General features: G+C 43.5%; 1 protein-coding gene across 3 annotated transcripts; it reads right to left on the reverse strand.

Annotated features, from left to right (window-relative positions):
- Positions 1–644: 644 nt before the first annotated feature.
- CLDN2 (claudin 2) lies at positions 645–19,438 on the reverse strand. 3 transcript variants are annotated; one of them, XM_081042153.1, is made up of 2 exons: positions 19,316–19,438; positions 645–7,624 (listed from the first exon to the last, which is right to left on the reverse strand). In XM_081042153.1, exon 2 carries the CDS (start codon positions 7,431–7,433, stop codon positions 6,741–6,743), a length of 693 nt encoding a protein of 230 aa, XP_080898279.1. In that variant the 5' UTR covers positions 7,434–7,624; positions 19,316–19,438; the 3' UTR covers positions 645–6,740. The 3 variants fall into 3 exon arrangements, with proteins under 3 accessions (XP_080898279.1, XP_080898278.1, XP_080898277.1); XM_081042152.1 differs by lacking the exon at positions 19,316–19,438 and adding an exon at positions 7,777–9,365; XM_081042151.1 differs by lacking the exon at positions 19,316–19,438 and having other exon boundaries at positions 4,735–5,989; positions 6,751–7,579.
- Positions 19,439–19,890: the final 452 nt, after the last annotated feature.

A 19,890-nucleotide genomic window follows, 5' to 3' on the forward strand; every position in this document is an offset into this window, starting at 1 on the left:
AAGTCACCAATATGCTTTGAATACAGTTAAGCATTTGTTGAGGACCTTCTATCTACCACGACCACACTGAGAAGCAGGTATCATCCCCGTTCTACAGATGAGGAAATGAAGTGTAAAGAGTGGAAGTGACTCTTCCAAGGCCACACAGCTAGAGAGTGCAGAGGCAAAACCAAACCCTTCTCTGACTCCAAAGCCCAGGTTCTTTTCCCGCTACCCCATACTGCCTATCTTGAAAATGATTAGCCTTGGCTTCTTCCTTTTGATAAGACAATGCTAAAGCCAGCCCACACTAATTGGAATTTCCAAGGAATAAAGTTCCACAATCCCACACAATGTTTAACTGACCTCATGATCAGGAAATTGTTCACTTATGTAATGAATATCCCTCCAAACAACATGGAAATTTATTTTTCCTCTTGACTGGGTTTTTCACTCAGGGCTGTCACTTGGCAGCTTTCCAGATAATCAAAACAGCCCTTCAGATGCTATTCTTACAGTCCAGGAGGTCTTGGACTTGGCCTCTGCCTGTGAATGTTCCCACTAGCTCCTTTGCACCACCCCTCCACCTTCATCCCCCACCCCCACCCCCGAGAATGCCTAGTTGGGCAAGTCTCTTGGGGAGTGAGAAAGTGACACTTGAGAACATATTGGTTTATTATTACACTCAGAGGAGTAAAATTAACCACCCGAGCTGCCTCAAATTGCCAAGGGGAAGAAGGCACCACCTTTTTCATCTCGTCTGCCTTTTTCTTGGTTTCTACTTCGACTCCATTTCCGAAGTTGTTGAATCATTTAGTTGAAGGGTGCATAAGTTACTCAGGGAAGTCCCCTGCTGCCCAAAATTCCAGTGGCCATTGTCTCTGAATCAGTATTCTGTTTTTAAAATATCATTGAACTCATCTTCTCATTCTGGCTCTTTAGGGCCAAAGCAAGAAACTAGTAGAAATTCTGGTGTTGATGGCCAATCTTTGGCTGAATGCGTTTTCTGTCCCATAAAATATACTTGTTTTTAATGAAGACAGTCAGTGCCTTTAACCTAAGGGGGTAAAGTCTTCACAGTATCATCAGGTATCTTTTGTGGGAGATGCTGACCCACCCTTTTGCACCCCATTGGGTAATCCCAGAAATACATCCAACTGAAAGGCTGCAAAGAGCATCTTCTCTTTGTACTTCTGGTGTGACTGACCTTTGTCCTGAGCAACCCATACAGCACTTGGTCAAAATATCACAGACTCCAAAGTGCTATTGGAGAAAAGGAGCTACCACTGAAATGCTGGGTCGCCTGCCGCAGTACTCATACTCACTTGGCATCTGGTTCTACATCCCATCATACTTTGTAATATCTGAAAGCGTGTGAGTTTTCTCAATGTTATCGCCACAAGGCCATGTTTTCAAATAGAAAGTGCTTCAAAGCCCTCCTAGGAAGTGACTTATGAAGTGGTAAGGGTGCCATTCTGGAGGAATGGGACTTCATGGATGACAGGAAAGCAGGACCTGATGATTTGCCCTTGTGTGGTGACTTTCTGCTTTGTGAAGCCCTAAGACGCTCCTGCTTGCCTTGTGGAGAAATGAGGCCCAGAACGTGGAATAGTAGGCAAGACTTAACTAGGAATGAGCTGCAATTCCTAGGAAAGTGGCAGGTTTTGTGAAGTGCGTGTGTGGGGGGCAGCTGTGGTCAAATTAGCTTCTGTATTGCTGTGCCTGGTAACAAACAGCCTGTTAATATTTTATCAGTGATCACATCACAGTGCATAGTAAGCCACCACTTGGGGCAAAAGAGAGATAACCTACTGGACTTCTTGTTTGAGGCTTTCCCCCTCCTGTTGAGATAACAGAATTTCTCATCAAAGCTAGGAGCCGCTTGGGCAGGGAGACCAGGCTGCGTGAAGGCCAGGCTTCAGCCAGCTGAGGACAAGCACAAGCACTTCCCAGCCTGGGGCCTCTACGTCCCAGAGTGGGCTGCTGGAGGCATGAAAGGATCCACTGTCTATGGGCCCAGGGCTGAGTGGGAGGGAACACTTAACCCTGCAAGGCCTCATTTGACTTCCTTTAGCACTGGGCACCTTCTCCCACATCTGTGTTTCTGCTCTAGTCCAGAGCCAGAAGGCCCCAGGTTACCCAGATGGGCACTGTCTGCGGCCCCCAGCAATTTCTGGAGACATGCCCCAGAGAAAGGGATGAGGGCGAAGAGGCTGAGCATCAGGGTCACTGTCTCCGTTAGAGCCATTTGCGGGTCCTGTGGCACATTCAGAGGTGTTCTGGGTTAGCTAGCAGTGTCTCCCTGTCCCCTCCTCAGTATTGCTCTCACCCTCCCTATTTCTCAATTTTCCATTGTCCTTCCACTGGAGGAAGCAGTTTCTTTCGATCATCCTTCCCCCAGAAGCTCAAGCAGTGCCAGAGCCTCGTTTCATATGGATTGGGATTTGAGGTGACTTACACATATTTTTGAACTAGCCCCCTGACACCCCTATCTTATGGCACTTTCCACCCCCCCTCACAGGACAAACTATATTGTGCCTTGGACCACACTTAGGTGTGCATGTCTTATCTTCCCTAGATCAGCTGTCAGTTCCTGCAAGGCAAAAACTACCCTGGTTTACCCTCGTAGCCCTCAAAGCCTTTACCACATTTCCTGACACAGACACAGAGCGCAGTGAGTGTGGGCTGGTTGGCTAGCGAGCTGCTGGAATGACTGTTTAACTGGTTGGATTAAGGTATCTCCGAAACTTGCCTTTCCACCAGGAAGCCAGTTTCAGCCCCCACCTCCCCATTAATGATGACATCATAGTGGGTCACTAGGGCCCCAAGAAGGAGAAAACATGAGTCACTCTATTATCAGAGGAATGAGGGAGGCAGAAACATCTCCTTGTGCAAGGTTCAGAGCTGTGAGGCTGGAGCATAAACCCAATGGCCTTCGCTATCCCTTTGCTCTATGGCTAATCTAAATTACTTTATGATGGAAGGCAATGGAACCCTGTTTAACATGGAACCAGACTCAAGGAAATTTCTAGGGAATTGTCTAGATCAAGGTTTTTCTTGCTCAACGAGCCACAGGGAAAATTAGTCAAAGGCTTTTCTTACTCAGCCAGTTGCTCTTTGTCGAGTTTACCCTGGTTTTTCTAGTTGAGGATGAACTTCTAACACCTTCCATAGATTCTTCCCAGATTAAAAGGAAGGAGGACCTCTCAGGCCATCCTCATCCTAAGATGAAGGGAAGCTCTGTGCCCTGTTTCCCTCAAAGGCTCTTAAGAGTCCAGTAGCAGATGGGAAAGGAGGGCTGCAGGAATCTGAAGAGCAACAGGCGCTCTTACACCTTCCGAGCAGAATCACAGACCTATATTGATGTGGGAAGGGTTTTCAAGCTTATATTCAGAATCTGACACTCTGATTTCAGGAAACTTACCTCTCTGATCCTCCGTTTTGTTTCCTGTAAAAGACCCATTCCGTTGGGGTATTTGGAGCACACAACGAAATTGGTAGATCTGAAAGTGCTTTGGTCACCAGGTGGTGGATCATTGAATCCCATACCAGGCTGCTGCCCACTCAGCAGAGCAGAGTGAGCAAGGCAGCCCCATCTTCCAACCTCCAGTGGCCCCCCCATTAAGGGTACTTGGATTCCTGGTGCCAGACCAGGAACTCTTATTCAACTTCTTATTAAACTTCTTAATTAAACTCATTAAAACTTAATTAAACTCTTATTGAAAAAGACTCTTATTAAACTTCTGTTCAGAGAGCCCTCTCTCTGCACCCTTATTCCTGCCTGCTGCCATTCTTTCCAAATGGACTTGGATGCCGGGGTCCTAGCCTCTGCACCAAAGAAGGCAATGGCAGTAGTGCCTGTTGTAACAGGCTCCTGTGTGCTGGGGCCCACTAGGTCCGGGGACTGGGTAAGGCGAATCTTGTAGGGCTCCATTGTCATCAGTGTTGCCACAGTGAACGCCTTTACGAATTAGGCTTTGTTAGTTCCAAAGGAGGTGAGAACAGGACCAACTCATTGGCCTTCCAAACTCCCACACCTCCAGAGTTAGGGGAATTGGAACTGAGGTGTTGTGACTTCTTCAAATGTAAGTTTGGCCTCTCCCCTGTGGGGACAGTTAGCTGAGTCCAGGCTGGCCAAATGGCCAGCATGACAGGTGGGGCAGTTCCAGGTGGCATACTCAGTGAATCGGTCCTGCTCTCCCCGATCCCCCTCACAGGCAGCCAGGAGAGCCTGTGTGTCCCCAGTGTTACCTTGTTGGCCATATGTTGTTTTCCTTAGGCAGCTTGGGGACCTCTGGCAGGCTCTTCCTATTGGCTGTGAATATTTGTATCAGCAGAATCCTATTTTGGGAATCAGGAGACTGGGACACTAATACCAGCTGTGTGGCTCTGGGAAAATCTGTTTGGTTATGTGGGCCTTAGTTTCCCCATCTGCCAAATGGAGATAATCAGATCTCTTTCACCTTCCTCACAATGAGGATTCAGAAAATGAAAGGAGTAAATACATAACAAATTTAGTAACTAACTAAAATGAAAGAATTGTTGTGAAAAGGGAGGAACCCTGGGCAAGATGAAAAGGTAAAAGTTTCCCTGGGGAGGAGGGGTATCTTGCTTTCTTAATATCTTCAGAAAAGTCTATCATTTTCAATCCACCCAGTGGGAAGAAAGGCCATTTTCCGTGCTACCCTTTCCTTACCCCAGTTCTCTCCATCACACTTGTCTTGTCTGGGCCCCTGTTAGTGAATAAAACAGTTAGTCAATCAACAAGTGTTTATTGATCATCTACTGTGTGCCCAGCGCTCTTCCACATAGTCTTTATCTGTAAGTCTGGAGGATACGTAGAGGTCTAAGATATGGCCCTTACCCTCCACAAGTTTACAATGTACTTGTGAAATCAGCTATAAACACATGAAAATATAACTGTGCATCAAAAATTATGAATGATAAGCATCGAAGAAGTGATTTGTACCTTGAGGGAGGGGTAGGAGAGGGACGGAGTGGTCAGAGGAGGCTCAGTGAAGGAGGTGGTGCTGAGCAAGTTGTTCAAGCGTGAGGAAGACTTGGGAAAGGGGAAAGGGCCTTCCAGCTCGGGAGAACAGCTTAATCAGGCTAGGAAGTGGAAATGTGCAAGGCATGTAGATACAACGAACGGGCCCCTTGTGCTGGCACTGAGGTTTGGGGGGGTGTACTGGACTTTGTCAGAAGTTGCTCATGCTTAGGCTGATGAGGTGAAATGCCTTTGGTTGGTTTATGACTTCCCCCACCCCCACACCAGGGAAAATGGAACATTTTCAGGCCTTGGAGCTGTCTGCCTGGGAACTATTCTCTATACTCTCCGACCTCGTCTGAAATCCCAGGCAGCAGCTCATCTATCACTCAAATCAGGTCCATACCACCGTGGGCTTGATTATTCTATGCTGAAGCCCTTGGATGACTTCTAGCAACTGGAATTTCTGGTGAAGGATGATGGGGGGAGTATGCAGGGTGACAGGAGGCCCACCTGGTGCTGTAGTCTGTCAGAGTCTCTGTTGTGTTCTATGGGTGGGCCCCAGAGTCCGATGTCAGCCTTTGGGCTGATTTGCTATGAGGCTTGAAGACTCTCTGTGGTGGGGAAGGGAGCTGCCTCTCTGGCCCAACAGAAATATCTACTGGAGCCACCACAAATGTCCACCCAGCTTCTTACATGCCACAGTTCTTTTCTCTTGGGCAGCATCTAGGAAAGGTATTGTCACAGTCCTCCACAGCTCCCACACTGTCATCCCCCAGCTAAGGGCTGTCTCTAGAAAAATCAGTTTCCCATTCCTAAGGAAACAATCATGTAGGGCCCTTAGCCTTGTTGTTTAGCCGGAGGCCAGGTCAGATGCCCCAGAGGGAGGCAGGAGCTTCAGTGAAAGGTGGGGCTGCAGCTTCTGAGGCACTTCCTCAGTGGAGACAGTCTGCTGCTGCCTGGAGCTTTCCACCGTATCTTCTTTCCTTGTGCTTTCCTCTAGTTGTGGGCTAGATCCCCAACCTGCAAGTGCGACAGAATTCTGGGAAATGCCCTAGGCAGTGGTTCTGGTCTTTTTGGGTCCTCAGCTACCTTCTCTTCCTCGCGTCCTGCATCCAGTTGCTCTCTGTTCCCTCGGTACAAGTGGGATGGCTCTATTTCCGTTCATGCACAAACCAGTTTGGACACTTGGAGACATAACAAGAGTGGGACGGAAGCTCCAGAGCCCACTATTGGCCAATCCATTTCTTTGGAGGGAGGTTTGAGAAGGAGGTTAGAACCATTTTCATAAAAGCCACTACTCCTCCTTCCCCCATCCTCCAGCAGGGAGCTCAGAGACAACCTCAGTCAGAGGGAGGGTCTTTGATCATAGAAAGCATCAGTCAATAGGATGTAATAAGTGAGTTTATGGATGGATTCCCAGGTAAACCAAAGGGCAGAAGGGAGCCCATGGGGTTTGGCTTAGAGTAGGAAGGTGGGTTTGGAGTTGAGAGTTGGAGAATTCAGTGTGTGGGGTGTTGGACCAAGGTGAAGGAAACAGAAAGACTGGCTTGGCAAGCATCTTGACAATTCAACCTGTTTGCTGTCACACCAGCTCCCATTTCTGCCTTCTCTTCATACAGTGGCCCAAATCAGTCTATCCTCAGCAGCACCTTCTGACACGATCCAGTGGCAATGTCCCTCACCTGTGGCCCTGGCGGGGGGTCGGGGGGCAGGGGGGCTGTCCACTGGTTTTCACAGACCCAGCCACCCCCCGTTTCTGGCCCCTCGTTCTTCACACATACCCTGTCAGGCTGTAGGAGTTAAACTCGTTCTTGACTTTGGGTGGTTGATCGGGTCTTGGAGAGCTCCTAGTGGTGAGGGGCTGGGCCTGGTAGGCATCATAGTAGTTGGAGCGATTTCCCTCGGGTGCACAGGAAAAGCAGAGGATGATTCCAGCAACGAGGGAGAACAGGGAGGAAATAATGCCCAAGTAAAGAGCCTCTCCGATCTCAAATTTCATGCTGTCAGGCACCAGTGGGGAGTAGAAATCCCGCAGGATCCCATGAAGATTCCAGGCAACAGGAATGAAGCCCAGGAGACCACCAAGGATGAAGAAGACTCCACCCACTACTGCCACTCTGTCCTTGGCTTGGGAGTCTTGGCAGAAGACGGTGCATCTCATGCCCACCACGGAGACAATGCAGGCCAACGAGGAGATTGCACTGGATGTCACCATCATGGCTTGGGCAGCCTGGATGTCAGCGGGCAGGCCTAGAAGGGTGCTGTAGATGTCACACTGGGTGATGCCTGTGCTGTGTGTGGCACACTCCATCCAGAGGCCCTTGGAGAAGCCGACTGCTGTCACAATACTGGCACCGACATAAGAACTGGTTCGCCAGCTGGGGAGCAGCATGGCAACTAGGGTGCCCAACAGCCCCAGAAGGCCCAGAATGTAGCCTATAACTTGGAGGCCAAGAGAGGCCATGACAGACCTCTCAGTAGAAGTGTCTTCAGGGCCTGTTCTCTCGTCTTTAGACTGCAGCTCTTGCTCCTTGGATCCCGTCCTCTATTCCCTCATTTCAGAGTGTCACTGAGAGGCCAACTTCTCTCCTCCTTACAAGTGTGTGGGTGGCCACAAGGCATCTACCCACAGGCTCAAGAAGGCATCTAGAAGACCTAAAAAAAATCCATAAACTAGATTAAATATTGACCAGAAGCTTATGAGAAACCAGAAAATGCTGGGTGCCTTTTGACCTTTGTTATCTTTAGAAATAACACATGAGAAAGAAAAAAAAAAAACTTTCAAAGTGAAGCCAAAATGTCATCACCTCCTGCGTAGGCACATGCCTTCTGCTGGCAGCCAGACAAAAGCGGGTGCCAGACATGCAGCTGCTTTCCCAGAAGGTGGTATGGCAGTGGCAGTTGTAGTGGCTGTTAACTCCAGATCAGGCTGTTGGCTGGCACGGTTCTGTCTCCAAGGCCTGCTGTTTAACACATTGCCCAGCAATAATGCCAGAGGGCCCCTCAATTGCAGACTGAGGCCAAACTCCAGGAGACTGGATCAAGAGGAACAGGTCTTAGGATGTAGCCTTGGGCTCCAAGTTAGAAGCCTCTTGAATCTTCAAGGGGGTAGAAGGCAAAGGTTTAGCCCTTGATCATCCAACCCATGTTGAAAATTTACTCCAGGGCAGGTTGGGGCAGGCAACAGTCTTCTGTCTACACCCTGAGGTTCACATCCTCCCGGACCTACCCAAATCCCCCTCCATAGGCTAGCCTAGGGCCTCCTTCATGTATAACACATGCAGACATTTCCCATCTGCTCTCCTAATAGATGCCCCCGCCATCCCTAGGTCTCTCAGATCACGTGGGAGAACTCTGGAGCAGAGACTGTTCCAGGGCCTGGAAGAAGGAGCCTGGAACTTCACTGGGAGGACAGAGAAAAGGGAAGCTGTTCTTGGCTTTGTAAAGGCCAAGTATCTAAGCCAATCTTTTGGAATTTCAGCGCTGTCCAGGATTTTGCAGTGTTCAAGGACCCCTACTCTTGCCAAGGTTCAAAACACTAAGGTTCAAGGGCATATCCCCTCTCCAGCAAGACTCTCCACTAACTTTCAACCCACCACAATCTGGCTATTCCATTTTTAGCCTTGTCCAAAATTTCTCTTTCCCTACCAATCTCTTCAATGTGAATATCCTTCAGAAGTCTATCCTTTTCTCAGTCAACATTCTGGTCTCTGAACACACTTATCCACCCCATGACTTAATCTCACACCCATTCACTGGCATTCTCAAATCTACATTTCCAGCATAGACCTTCCTCCTGAGCTTCAAGACTTCCAGAACAATTATCTATTTAAAATGCCCACTTGGAAATCTCATAGGAACCTCTAATTCGATGTATTTAAAAGAGAATCACCACCTCTCCTATTGCACTCCTCCCCAAGCAGTTCTTCCCTGGGTTTCCTGTGGTCACTGAATGATATCTCTATCCATCTTCTTGCACTGGACCAAAATCCTGGGAGTGATTTTTGACACCTCTCCCATGCTTATCTGTCACCCTTTATGGTCACTGTCTCACCAATTCTACCTCTTGTCTACACCTCAAATCTACGGTACCCTTCTTTCTATCCCTACTGCTACTTTCCCAGTTCAGAGCTTCATCATCCTCTCTCCCCTGGACTATAGCAACGACTTCCTAACTGGTCTTACTTCCAGTCTTGCCCCCTCCAATTCATTCTCCACGCTGTTGCTAAGGTGATCTTTCAACACATTAATCTGATCAAGTCACTGCTCTACAAAAAAACATTCCAGTGGCTCCCCACCAGCTAAAGAATAAAGTCCAAACTTGCTTGTACTCTGTGACCTCTCAAGCTTCATCTCTTGCGATTCCCCTCCTCATACTCTATGCTCTTGCTGAACTAAATTACTTTCAGTTCCTCAGTCAGACCGTGTTGGCTTTTCTTACAAACCTGAGTACAGGCTGTTCCTTCTGTGCAGAATGCCTGGCATTTTTCTCCCCCTGTTTAGTGCCTTCTCATCGTTTAGGACTCAGCTCAGATGTCTCTTACTTTAGCCTGAAGTGCCCCTCGTCTATGTTCTTACAGTGTCTTGTGTTTACTTACCTCCATCATAGTAATAAGAAGAATAGTAACATTATGTAGTGTTTCCTATGTGACCATTGTAAGCACTTCACACATGTTAATGCTTTTAATGTTACAATAACACTTTGTGGTACCCAAATCCCTATTGTACAGATGAGGAAACTGTTTAAATTTCCTGTTTAAATCCTCATTCTTCCCCATTAGTCTGTGAGCTACTTGAAACCAAAGGCTTTACCTTATTCATCTCTGTATCTCAAGTGCCTTACACAGTGCATTACCACAAATGTCTTCTTAATGAAGGAACAAAAGTGGTAAAGAGGTTTGAGGGATATAAAATATAGACTTTCTCAATGAGTCAGTGACACCTCAGTGTAAGGGACCTGAGCTGCCTGGTGGTGGGAAAGGAGATTGAGAGAGGGAATCAGAGGAAGAAGAAGGGAAATGGAGAGCGAGAGCGAGAAACACGAAGATAGGGATGGAGAGATGGAAACAGAGAGACAGAGAGAGATACAGAGAAAAAGAGACAGAGAGAGAAACAGACAAAGTTTCACCATTTTATATTTATTTACAATTGTTGAATATTTTGTCTCTTCAACCAAATTCTAAACAATTTGAGGGAGGAAACCGTATATTAAACTTCTGTTGTGCCTCTGCAGCATTGGGCACATGGTTGATAGTCAATAGTATTCATCAGTGGTGGATATGACAGTGCCAATATTGATGCAAAGCTGTGCGGAGCAAGGGCCAATAAACATTTGATAGGAGGTGGGAAGGGAAATCTAGTTTGAATGTCACCTCTGTCACTTACCAGCTGTGATGCTGCAGAAGTCCTTTCCAGGTATTAGTTTTCTTATTGCTAAATGGGGCACAATTCTACCTAGCCCACTCATGACTTTGCATCTCAGTGGGGCTTTCACGGTTACTTGCTAGTCCATCTACTTCCCCCAGCTAAATATCTCTGCGTGACTACTTCAAATACTTGTCACTCTTTTTGAGCACCCTCCTCTCTCTGCAGTTATTACCGTATCCATAGCATGCTCTTTGCAGCCAAGAATCTTAAACAAGCCATTTCATATTGAAGTCTCTACTTTTCCCCCCTCCGACTCACTGCTCAACCCTCTGAAGTCTTGCTTCTGCTGTTAGCCTTCCGCTGAAAATAGTCTCAATGAGGTCAGAAACAATTTTCTTCAAGGGTCATATCTCTGTCATCTCACCTTGTCCCTCTCCTTCATAAAACTGTCTTCTCCCTTGTTTTCTGTAACACTACTCCCAGTTTTCCCTGCCTCTCAAAATGATTCTCTTAGGTCTTCTTTATAAGTTCCTCTTCTTTTTCCCACTCTATAAATCTGACTATTCCATCCAGGGTTTTCTCTAAACTTCTAGATTTTTTATTCTTTATGTTATCTCTGGGAAATCTCATCCACTCTGTCTCCATGGCAATGACTCCCGAATCCATACCTCTGACACAGCTCTCTCTCCTGAATTCAACATTTGTACACTCAACTGCACTTGGCATGACCCCACCTGAATGCTTTAATGGCACCTCAAACTCAACATTTGCAAAGTTGAAATCATCTGCCCTCTTCTCTCTCTCTACCCCCAAACTATTCCTCACACAGTCTTCCCTATTTCAATGGCACCATCACTAATCCAGTAACCCAAGCCAGTCATCCTTGATGCCTCACCTCTTCTTGACATGTAGTCAATTATGAAGTTCTATCAGATCTACTGGTAAAATATATTCTGAATAAATACACTTTTCCCCATCTCCATTACCTAAACTTTAGTTCAAACTACATGCAACTATTATCTCTTGTCTATTTGGAAATCTCATAAGCACCTCAAGTTGATCTCTCCAGTTCCACTTCTGCCCTGCCCCTGCAATCAATTATCCATCCAGTAGTTAAGGATCTTTATAAAATGGAAATGAAATCACAAGTGCCATCCTACCTCTTTGCCATGCTTAAAAAACTTCAGGACCTCTTAATTGCTGTCAGGAAAGCCATCAATTGTCCAGCTCCTTCTTTTCTCCACAGCTTCCAACCAAAATCCAGCCATAGCTGAACACATGTACTTCTCTGAATTTCCCTTTCTGTCTGTCTCCAAACCTTAAGCATGCTACTCTACCACCGACCGTTTGCTTAACTACCATATTTAGCGATGTATAATGCACACTTTTTTTGCCCAAATTTGTGAGGGAAAAATAAGGATGCGAATTATACATGAGTAGTACTAATTCCGTGTCTATATAGATGTTTTTAATTCTTTTATTTATGCTTATGAGTTAAAAATGTAACTCTAAAAATCAATAACGATATCCGTATGCAAAATAATAGCCTGGAATACCACAACAGTTTTGTTGAACTTATGATGAACTTGCAACGATGAAGAGTTCTTGGCCTTCTATGATGTATAAATATCATAAATTTGTTACCGGTACATAAAATTGTTTGTACCTTGTATCTGTTCCTGTGTTTTGTAATATTTGTCACACAAAATTTCTTGTAACATAATATGTTAAAAAAATAAATGCTGAAATTCCTTTATAATACAAAAAACAAGTATCTAAATGTAAACAAATAAGACTTTCAATTAAAAAATTAATTCAAGTGTACAAAACAATGTAATAACAATGTAATAATCAGTTTCAAGTGTACAACACAATGTAATAATCAGACAGTTATACCCCTCACAAAGTGATAACCTCCCTCCCCCAAATCTACTACCCCTCTGATATCATATATACCAGTTACAGTTCCACTGACTCTAGTCCTTATGCTATACTCCATATCCTGTGTGTGTGTGTGTGTGTGTGTGTATACATATATATATATATATATATATATATATATATATATATATATATATATATATAATTATAGTTGACATTCATCATTATTCAGTTTCAGCCTCAAGTGTACACTGCAGTGGTCAGGCATCTACACCATCCATGAAGTGGTCTCCCTAATAAGACAAGTGTCCATCGGATACCCTATAAAATCTTTACATTATTGATTATATTTCCCAAACTGTCTTTCGTATCCCCATGGCAATTTTATGGTTACCGATTGTGCTTTCCAATCCCCTCACTTCCCTTATCCCCTCCCCCCTCCCATCTAGCAACCATCAGTTTTGCCTCCATGTCTCTGAGACTGTTTCTGATTAGTTTGTTCATTTATTCTATTATTTAGTCTCCACGTATAAGTGAGATTGTACGGTATTTGTCTTTCTCCGTTGGACTTATTTCACTTAGCATAATGTTCTCTAGGTCCATCCATGTTGTTGCAAATGGCAAGATTTCATTCTTCTTTATGAACGAGTAATACTCCATTGTATAAATGTACCACGGTTGCTTAATTCAGTCGTCTACTGATGGGCATTTCGGTTGTTTCCATGTCCCGGCTATTGTGAATAGTGCTGCAATAAACATAGGGGGTGCATAATTTTTTTTTTTTTGAATCAGTGTTCTGGATTTCTCTGGATAGATACCTAGGAGTGGAATTGCTGGGTCATAAGGTAGTTCCATTTCCAGTTTTTAGAGATACCTCCACACTGCCTTCCATAGTGGCTGCACCAATCTGCAATCCCACCAGCAGTGCACGAGGGATCCCTTTTCTCCACATCCTCGCCAGCACTTATTTATTGATTTACTGATGATAACAATTTTGACTGGAGTGAGATGGTATCTCATTGTGGTTTTTATTTGCATTTCTCTAATGATTAGTGAGGTTGAACATTTTCTCATATGTCTGTTTGCCATCTGTATGTCCTCTTTCTGAAAATGTCTCTTCAGGTCCTCTGCCCATTTTTTAATTGGGTTGTTTGTTTTTTTGGTGTTGAGTTGAATGAGTTTTTTTTTTATAAATTTTGGATATCAACCCTTTATCAGATGTATCATTGACAAATATCTTCTCCCATTCAGTAGGATGCCTTTTTATTTTATTGATGGTTTCCTTTGCTGTGAAAATCTTTTTAGTTTGATGTAATCCCATATGTTTATTTTTTCTCTTACTTCCCTTACCCAAAGGGAAATATCAGTAAAAGTATTACTAAGGTAATGTCTGCAAATTTACTTCCTGTATTTTCTTCTAGGAGTTTTATGGTTTCAGATCTTACATTTAAGTCTTTAATCCATTTTGAATTTATGCTGTTTTGATTACTATAGCCTTGTAGTATAATTTGATGTCAGGTATCCTTATACCTCTCACTTTGTTCTTATTTCTCAAGATTGCTGTGGCTATCCGGGGTCTTTTATAGTTCATATAGGATTATATGTTTTATTTCTGTGAAAAATGTCCTTGGTAGTTTGATAGGAATTGCGTTCAATCTATATATTGCCAGGGCATTATGGACATTTTAACTATATTAATTCTTCCTATTCATGAGCATGGTGTGTGTTTCCATTTGCTTGTATCTTCTTTACTTTCCCTTTTCATTGTCTTATAATTTTCTGAGTACAGGTCTTTTATTTCTTTGGTTACATTTATTTTTAAGTATTTTATAATTTTTGAAGTAATTGTAAATGGGAGTGTTTTCTTAATTTCTCCTTCTGACAGTTTATTATTGGTGTATACACATGCAACTGATTTCTGAATATTAATTTTGTATCCTGCTACTTTACTAAATTCATTTATCAGTTTTAATAGTTTTTTGGTGGAGTCTTTGGGTTCTCTTTGTATAGCGTCATGTCATCTGTATATAATGACAATTTTACTTCCTCCTTACCAATTTGGATGCCTTTTATTTCTTTTGCTTTTCTGACTGCTGTGGCTGGAACTTCCAGAACTATATTGAATAAAAGTGGAGAAACCTTGTCTTGTTCCTGATCTTAAGGGGAAAGGTTTTAGCTTTTCCCCATTGAGTATAATGTTAGCTGTGTGTTTACCATATATGACCTTTATTATGTTGAGATATGATCCCTCTATTCCTGCTTTCTTAAAAGTTTTTATCATAAGTGGCTGTTGGATTTTGTCAAATGCTTTTTCTGCATCTATTGATATGACCATATGATTTTCATTTTTCATTTGTTAATGTGCTGCATCACATTAATTGATTTGCAAATACTGAGGCAACCTTGCATATCAGGAATGAATCCCACTTGATCGTGGTGTATGATCTTTTTAATGTATTGCTGAATTCTGTTTGCTAATATTTTGCTGAGGATTTTTGCATCTATGTTCGTTAGGGATTTTGGTCTGTAGTTTTCTTTTTTTTGTAATGTCTTTGTCTGATTTTGGGATCAAGATGATAGTGGCCGCGTACAGGGAGTTTGAGAGCCTTCCCTCCTTCTGGATTTTTTGGAATAGTTGGAGGAGAATAGGTGATAATTCTTTTTTGAATGTTTTGTAAAATTCACCTGTAAAGTCATTTGGTCCATGGCTTTTGTTTGTTGGGAGCTTGTTGATTACTGATTCAATTTCACTGGTAGTAATCAGCTTATTCAGAGTTTCCATTTTTTCTTGAGTTAGCCTTGGAAGGTTGTATGCTTCTAGAAAACTATCCATTTCTTCTAGAGTGTCAAATTTGTTGGCGTATAATTGCTCATAGTATTTTCTTAGTTTTTTATTTTTTTTTTATTTCTGTGGTATCTGTCCTCACTTCTCTCTTTCATTTCTGATTTTATTAATTTGGGTACTCTCTCTCTATTTTAAAATGAGTCTGGCTAAAAGTTTGTCAATTTTGTTTATTTAATAAAAAAAAAACAGCTCTTGGTTTCATTGATCTTTAGTTTTGTTTTTTCGGTTTTTAGTTCGTTTGTTTCCACTTTGATCTTTATTATTTCATGCCTTTGTCCCTTTGGGCTTATTTTGCTGTTCTTTTTCCAGTTCCCTGAGGTGTAAAGGTAATCTGTTGATTTGAGATTTTTCTTGTTTCTTTAGGTAGGCCTGCATTGCTATAAACTTTCCTCTTAGGACTGTTTTCACTGCATCCCATAGATTTTGTGTCGTTGTGTTTTCATTTTCGTTTTTCTCGAGGTATCTTTTGATTTCTTACTTGATCTCATTGTTGACCCAGCCATTCATTATTTAGTAACATGTTGTTCAGTCTCCATGTATTTAAAACAAAATATTTTTAGCCTGGAAGTTTGGGCCAGAAACGTGGGCACACAGTATACATGGGAGCACATTATACACGGCAAAATATGGTAATTGCTAGTCATCCTTCAGGACTCATCCTATCCTTGAAACCTTCCTTAGACCCCTCTTCCCACCTAGGCTGGGTGAAATATTTTTAATTTGTACTCCCTATTTATATCTGTGCTTTCAGTGATAATTGGTGAGGTACCTTGAGGTTTTGGGGGAGAAGACCTCCGCCTCCCAGAGAAGCAGCTCCTGCTCCAGCCTTCTTGGGATGGTGGCAGAAGAGCCCATCTTGAGTTTCCCATGGGTGTCAATAGTGTGCCCAAGAAGAAAGCTTCTCCCCAGAGCTAGTCCTAACTCAGTAGGAGTACATGGGGAAGTAGTTTGGGGCAGGAGGAAGGCAGAGTAAAAAAAGAAATGCCATCACTGAGGTTTGTAATCTCTAGAGAGTCTGACTTGGCATAGCTGGGCAGGAGGAAGAACAAGTTGTTGGAGTTTATTCAATTGGGAGAAATGGCACAATGGGGGTCAGCTTTCAGCCAGGGTCAAGAAAGTAGGGGTGGGCAACATAGCAAGTGGTTGTGTGGTAGGCCAGGCTAGATTCTGTTTTGTTTTGTGTGATGAATGGTAGAGGGTTTAGAGAAAGAGTTCCAGCCTGAGAATCAAATGGCCTTGGAAATTTCTATTAGTGTGGGCTGGCTTTAGCATATTCTTTTTTTTTAATTAAAGTTTATAGGGGTGAAAATTGTTAGTAAAGTTACATAGATTTCAGGTGTACAATTCTGTAACACTTCATCTATATATCACTTTGTGTGTTCACCACCCAGAGACACCACCAACTCTTTCCATCACCATATATTTGATAGCTTTAGCATATTCTTATCAAAAGGAAGAAACCAAGGCTAATTGTTTTCAAGATAGGTAGTATGGGGTAGTGGGAAAAGAACCTGGACTTTGGAGTCAGAAAAGAATTTGATTTTGCTTCTGTACTTTCTAGCTGTGTGGCCTTGGGAGAGTCACTTCCATTCTTTACATTTAGTTTTCTCATCTGTAAAATGGAGATGATACCAGCCTCCCAGTGTGGTCGTGGCCGATAGTCGTTCCTCAACAAATGGTTAACTGTATTCAAAGCATATTGGTGACCTAAACGGTAGTGTCAACGTCACATCAAAATCTGTGTGTCTCAGTTTTGCCTGGAACATGTTAAGGAAGTTCCCTAACTTCTCCAAGCCCTAGTTTGCTCATCTCTAAGGTTTTGAGTCTCAAATAAGGTAATTGGGACAGGAGCCACTCTGATAAATATATAAGATGAAACAGCTATTATTAGAAGCAGGCAGCTCTGAAAGAAATTCATCTCTTTGAGGGATCATCCTAGAAATCAAGCCCTGGCTGCTTTGGAGGAACAGAGAACTCTAGGTCTTGCCAGCTGAATTTGTCTTCTGGGCATGGGACCAACACACTCCATGGTCCAAGAGCTGGGCAAGAAAGCTTCATTTAGGATCCTTAACTAATCTTCCTTAGAGGGGCGATTAGAACTGCAGGAGATGATTAGGGGGGATAAAGAGTGACAGGAGCTTCTGAATTAACCCCTTCTTGCCCTGCTAGTCCCCCTGATTTTTTGGTCTGAGAGGCTTGTGCACAGAACCCCTTCTTTGGGAGCACCCTCAGAAGACTGAGTGGGGCAAGACAGGTGGGGTTCACACACTCAAGGAAGGACCTCATGTGGCATCCTGGGGGTAATGAGGGCCACCACGGCTCTCTTCTGCCAGTCAGCTTCATTTCTCCATGTGTTGACCTTCCAGCCCCTCACAGGAATCTGAGACCCAGGCTCTTAGGGTTCCAGTAAGTGGCAAAGCCATTCCTTTGAAGCCCCACTTTCTGGAAAGTTTGTCCTTGGAGCAGTTCACCTTTCCTTTGCATCAGTTGATTGATGACAGCTTGGGGAACTACAACTGGATTGAGAGATTTTTCTAATTGCTTTAAAAAGAAGTTTATTTTTGTCCTGAACATCGAAGTAAATCACTCTCATTTTAGAAAGCTAGAAAATGCAGAAAGGCAGCCTTTAGAAAACAGATATTACCTACAATCTCCCCAACTAAAATGCTGTTAATGTTTTGGTTCCAACTCTGTTTCAAAGAGGACACTTCAAGAGAATAATGTCTCAGTCCAAAGAAGGAATTTCTTTCGTTTTTATTGATATATAATTGACATATAACATGGCATTAGTTTTAGGTGTACAACACAATGATTTGACATATGTATATATTGTGAAATGATCACAATAATAAATCTAGTTAACATCCATCACCATATAATCACAAGTTTTTCCTTTTTTCTTGTGATGAGAACTTTTAAGATCTACTGTGTTGGCAACTTTCAAATATACAGTACAGTGTTATTAACTAAAGTCACCATGCTGTACATTACATCCCCAGGATTTATTTATCTTGTAACTGGAAGTTTGTACCTTTTGACCCCCTTCACCTGTTTCATCCACCCATCCCCACCCCACCCCTGCAGCTGGCAACCAATAATCTGTTCTCTGTATCTATGAACTCAGATTTGTTTTATATTCCACATGTAAGTGAGATTATATATTTGTCTTTTTCTGTCTGACTCATTTCACTTGGCATAATGCCCTCAAGGTTCATCCAAGTTGTCCAAAATGGCAGGATTTCCTTCAAAGGGTAATTTCTAATGACAGACATGCAGACCAGTGGAGGAGTTATTTAAGGGCTTGAAGGGGAGACTTCATGACTTCACTCAAAAATCCTCCTTCTTCGATGGTAGGGGGGTTTGACAAGGGGGAAGGTGAGGGGATTAGAAAGCACAATCTGTAACCACAAGACTGCCACGGGGATATGAAAGTCAATTTGGGGAATGTAATCAGTAATGTTGTAAAGATTTTCTAGGGTACCCGATGTACACTTCTCTCATTAGGGAGACCACCTCAGGGAAGATGTAGATGCCTGATCACTGCACTGCACACCTGAAGCCGAAGCTGAATAATAATGAATGCCAACTATAATTTGTATATATATATATATATATATACATATATATATATATATATATACACATACATACATATATACATATACATTCACAAGAAGCGGAGTATAGCATAAGGAATAGACAGTGGCAGTGTAACGGCTGTGTGCGATGTCAGAGGGGTAGTAGATTGGGGGAGGGGGGTTATCACATTGTGAGGGGTATAAATGATGAATGTCTAACTATTACAGTGTTTTGTACACATGAAACTAATAAATAAAAAATAAATTAAAAACAAATTCCTCCTTCTGCTGACTCCCTGAGCCTTCATGCTAAGGAAGGCACTGGAGCTGGCTGTGAGGAAACACCCCTTCTGATCGTCCTTAGGCCCCTTAGTTAGAGGGGTAAACTGTAGTTCCTTTCCTCCCATCCTTTTTATCTCAGTCCTTTTGCCTTCAAAAGCTCCAGTCAGAGATTATGATCAGATTTGGAGAATGCTTCCTCTAGTCCTGTAGATTCAAAGACTGGAACCTTTGTGGTAGCCTTGAAGAAACAAATACTACCGACCTACCTGAATTTTGCCTCCAGTGTCCTTCCCTCAGAAACCCAAGGTGGGCCGAATTGACAACAACTAAGAAGCCAGAGCCCACCTAAGTGAGTTTAAAAGGCAGCAAATAAATGAAAATTGAGACACTTACGAAGCAGTTCCTTTGGAGAGCCTTGGAAGAGATGTATGGCTCTGGAGAAGATCCTGAGGGAGGGGAACAAGGTGCAAGGGGCCCAGGCTGAGGTGATAAAGGATTTCTAATTGTTTGCAGCAGCTTTGCAAAATCCATCTGCAAATCTCAGCCTCAGGTCAGAGACTTATTACAGATCAGAATTAAACCCTTGGAGGCTATGGAAGATTGAGGTGCTTAAAAAAGTTTGGCAAAGTTTGTGTTTTTCCTGTCAAAAACTCCAGCTGGGCTTTTGTGTGGTGACCTCTGTGAGCCCAGGAGAGGACTTGGGGGAGAGTGGTGTGGCCCAAGGAGGAATTCGGAACATTTCAGCTTTGGGAATAGGGAGAGGAGGGGGGGTCTCTTATGCCCATGCGGTGTTCCTGGCTAGCAGCCTTCCAGCCCAGCAGGAAGAAAGCCTCAAACACAGCCCAGTGAGCTGGTGCCCAAGCAGCCCTGCACTGCCTAAAGCCGGGCAGATTGTTCCACCCATATTTGTTCTCCAGCAAAGCCCCCTGCCCTATGCCAATCCTAAGGCTGAGCGACCCCAAGGTACA

The sequence above is a fragment of the Rhinolophus hipposideros genome (genome assembly GCF_964194185.1).
Source record: "Rhinolophus hipposideros genome assembly, chromosome: X".
In the NCBI taxonomy this organism is placed as follows: domain Eukaryota; kingdom Metazoa; phylum Chordata; class Mammalia; order Chiroptera; family Rhinolophidae; genus Rhinolophus; species Rhinolophus hipposideros.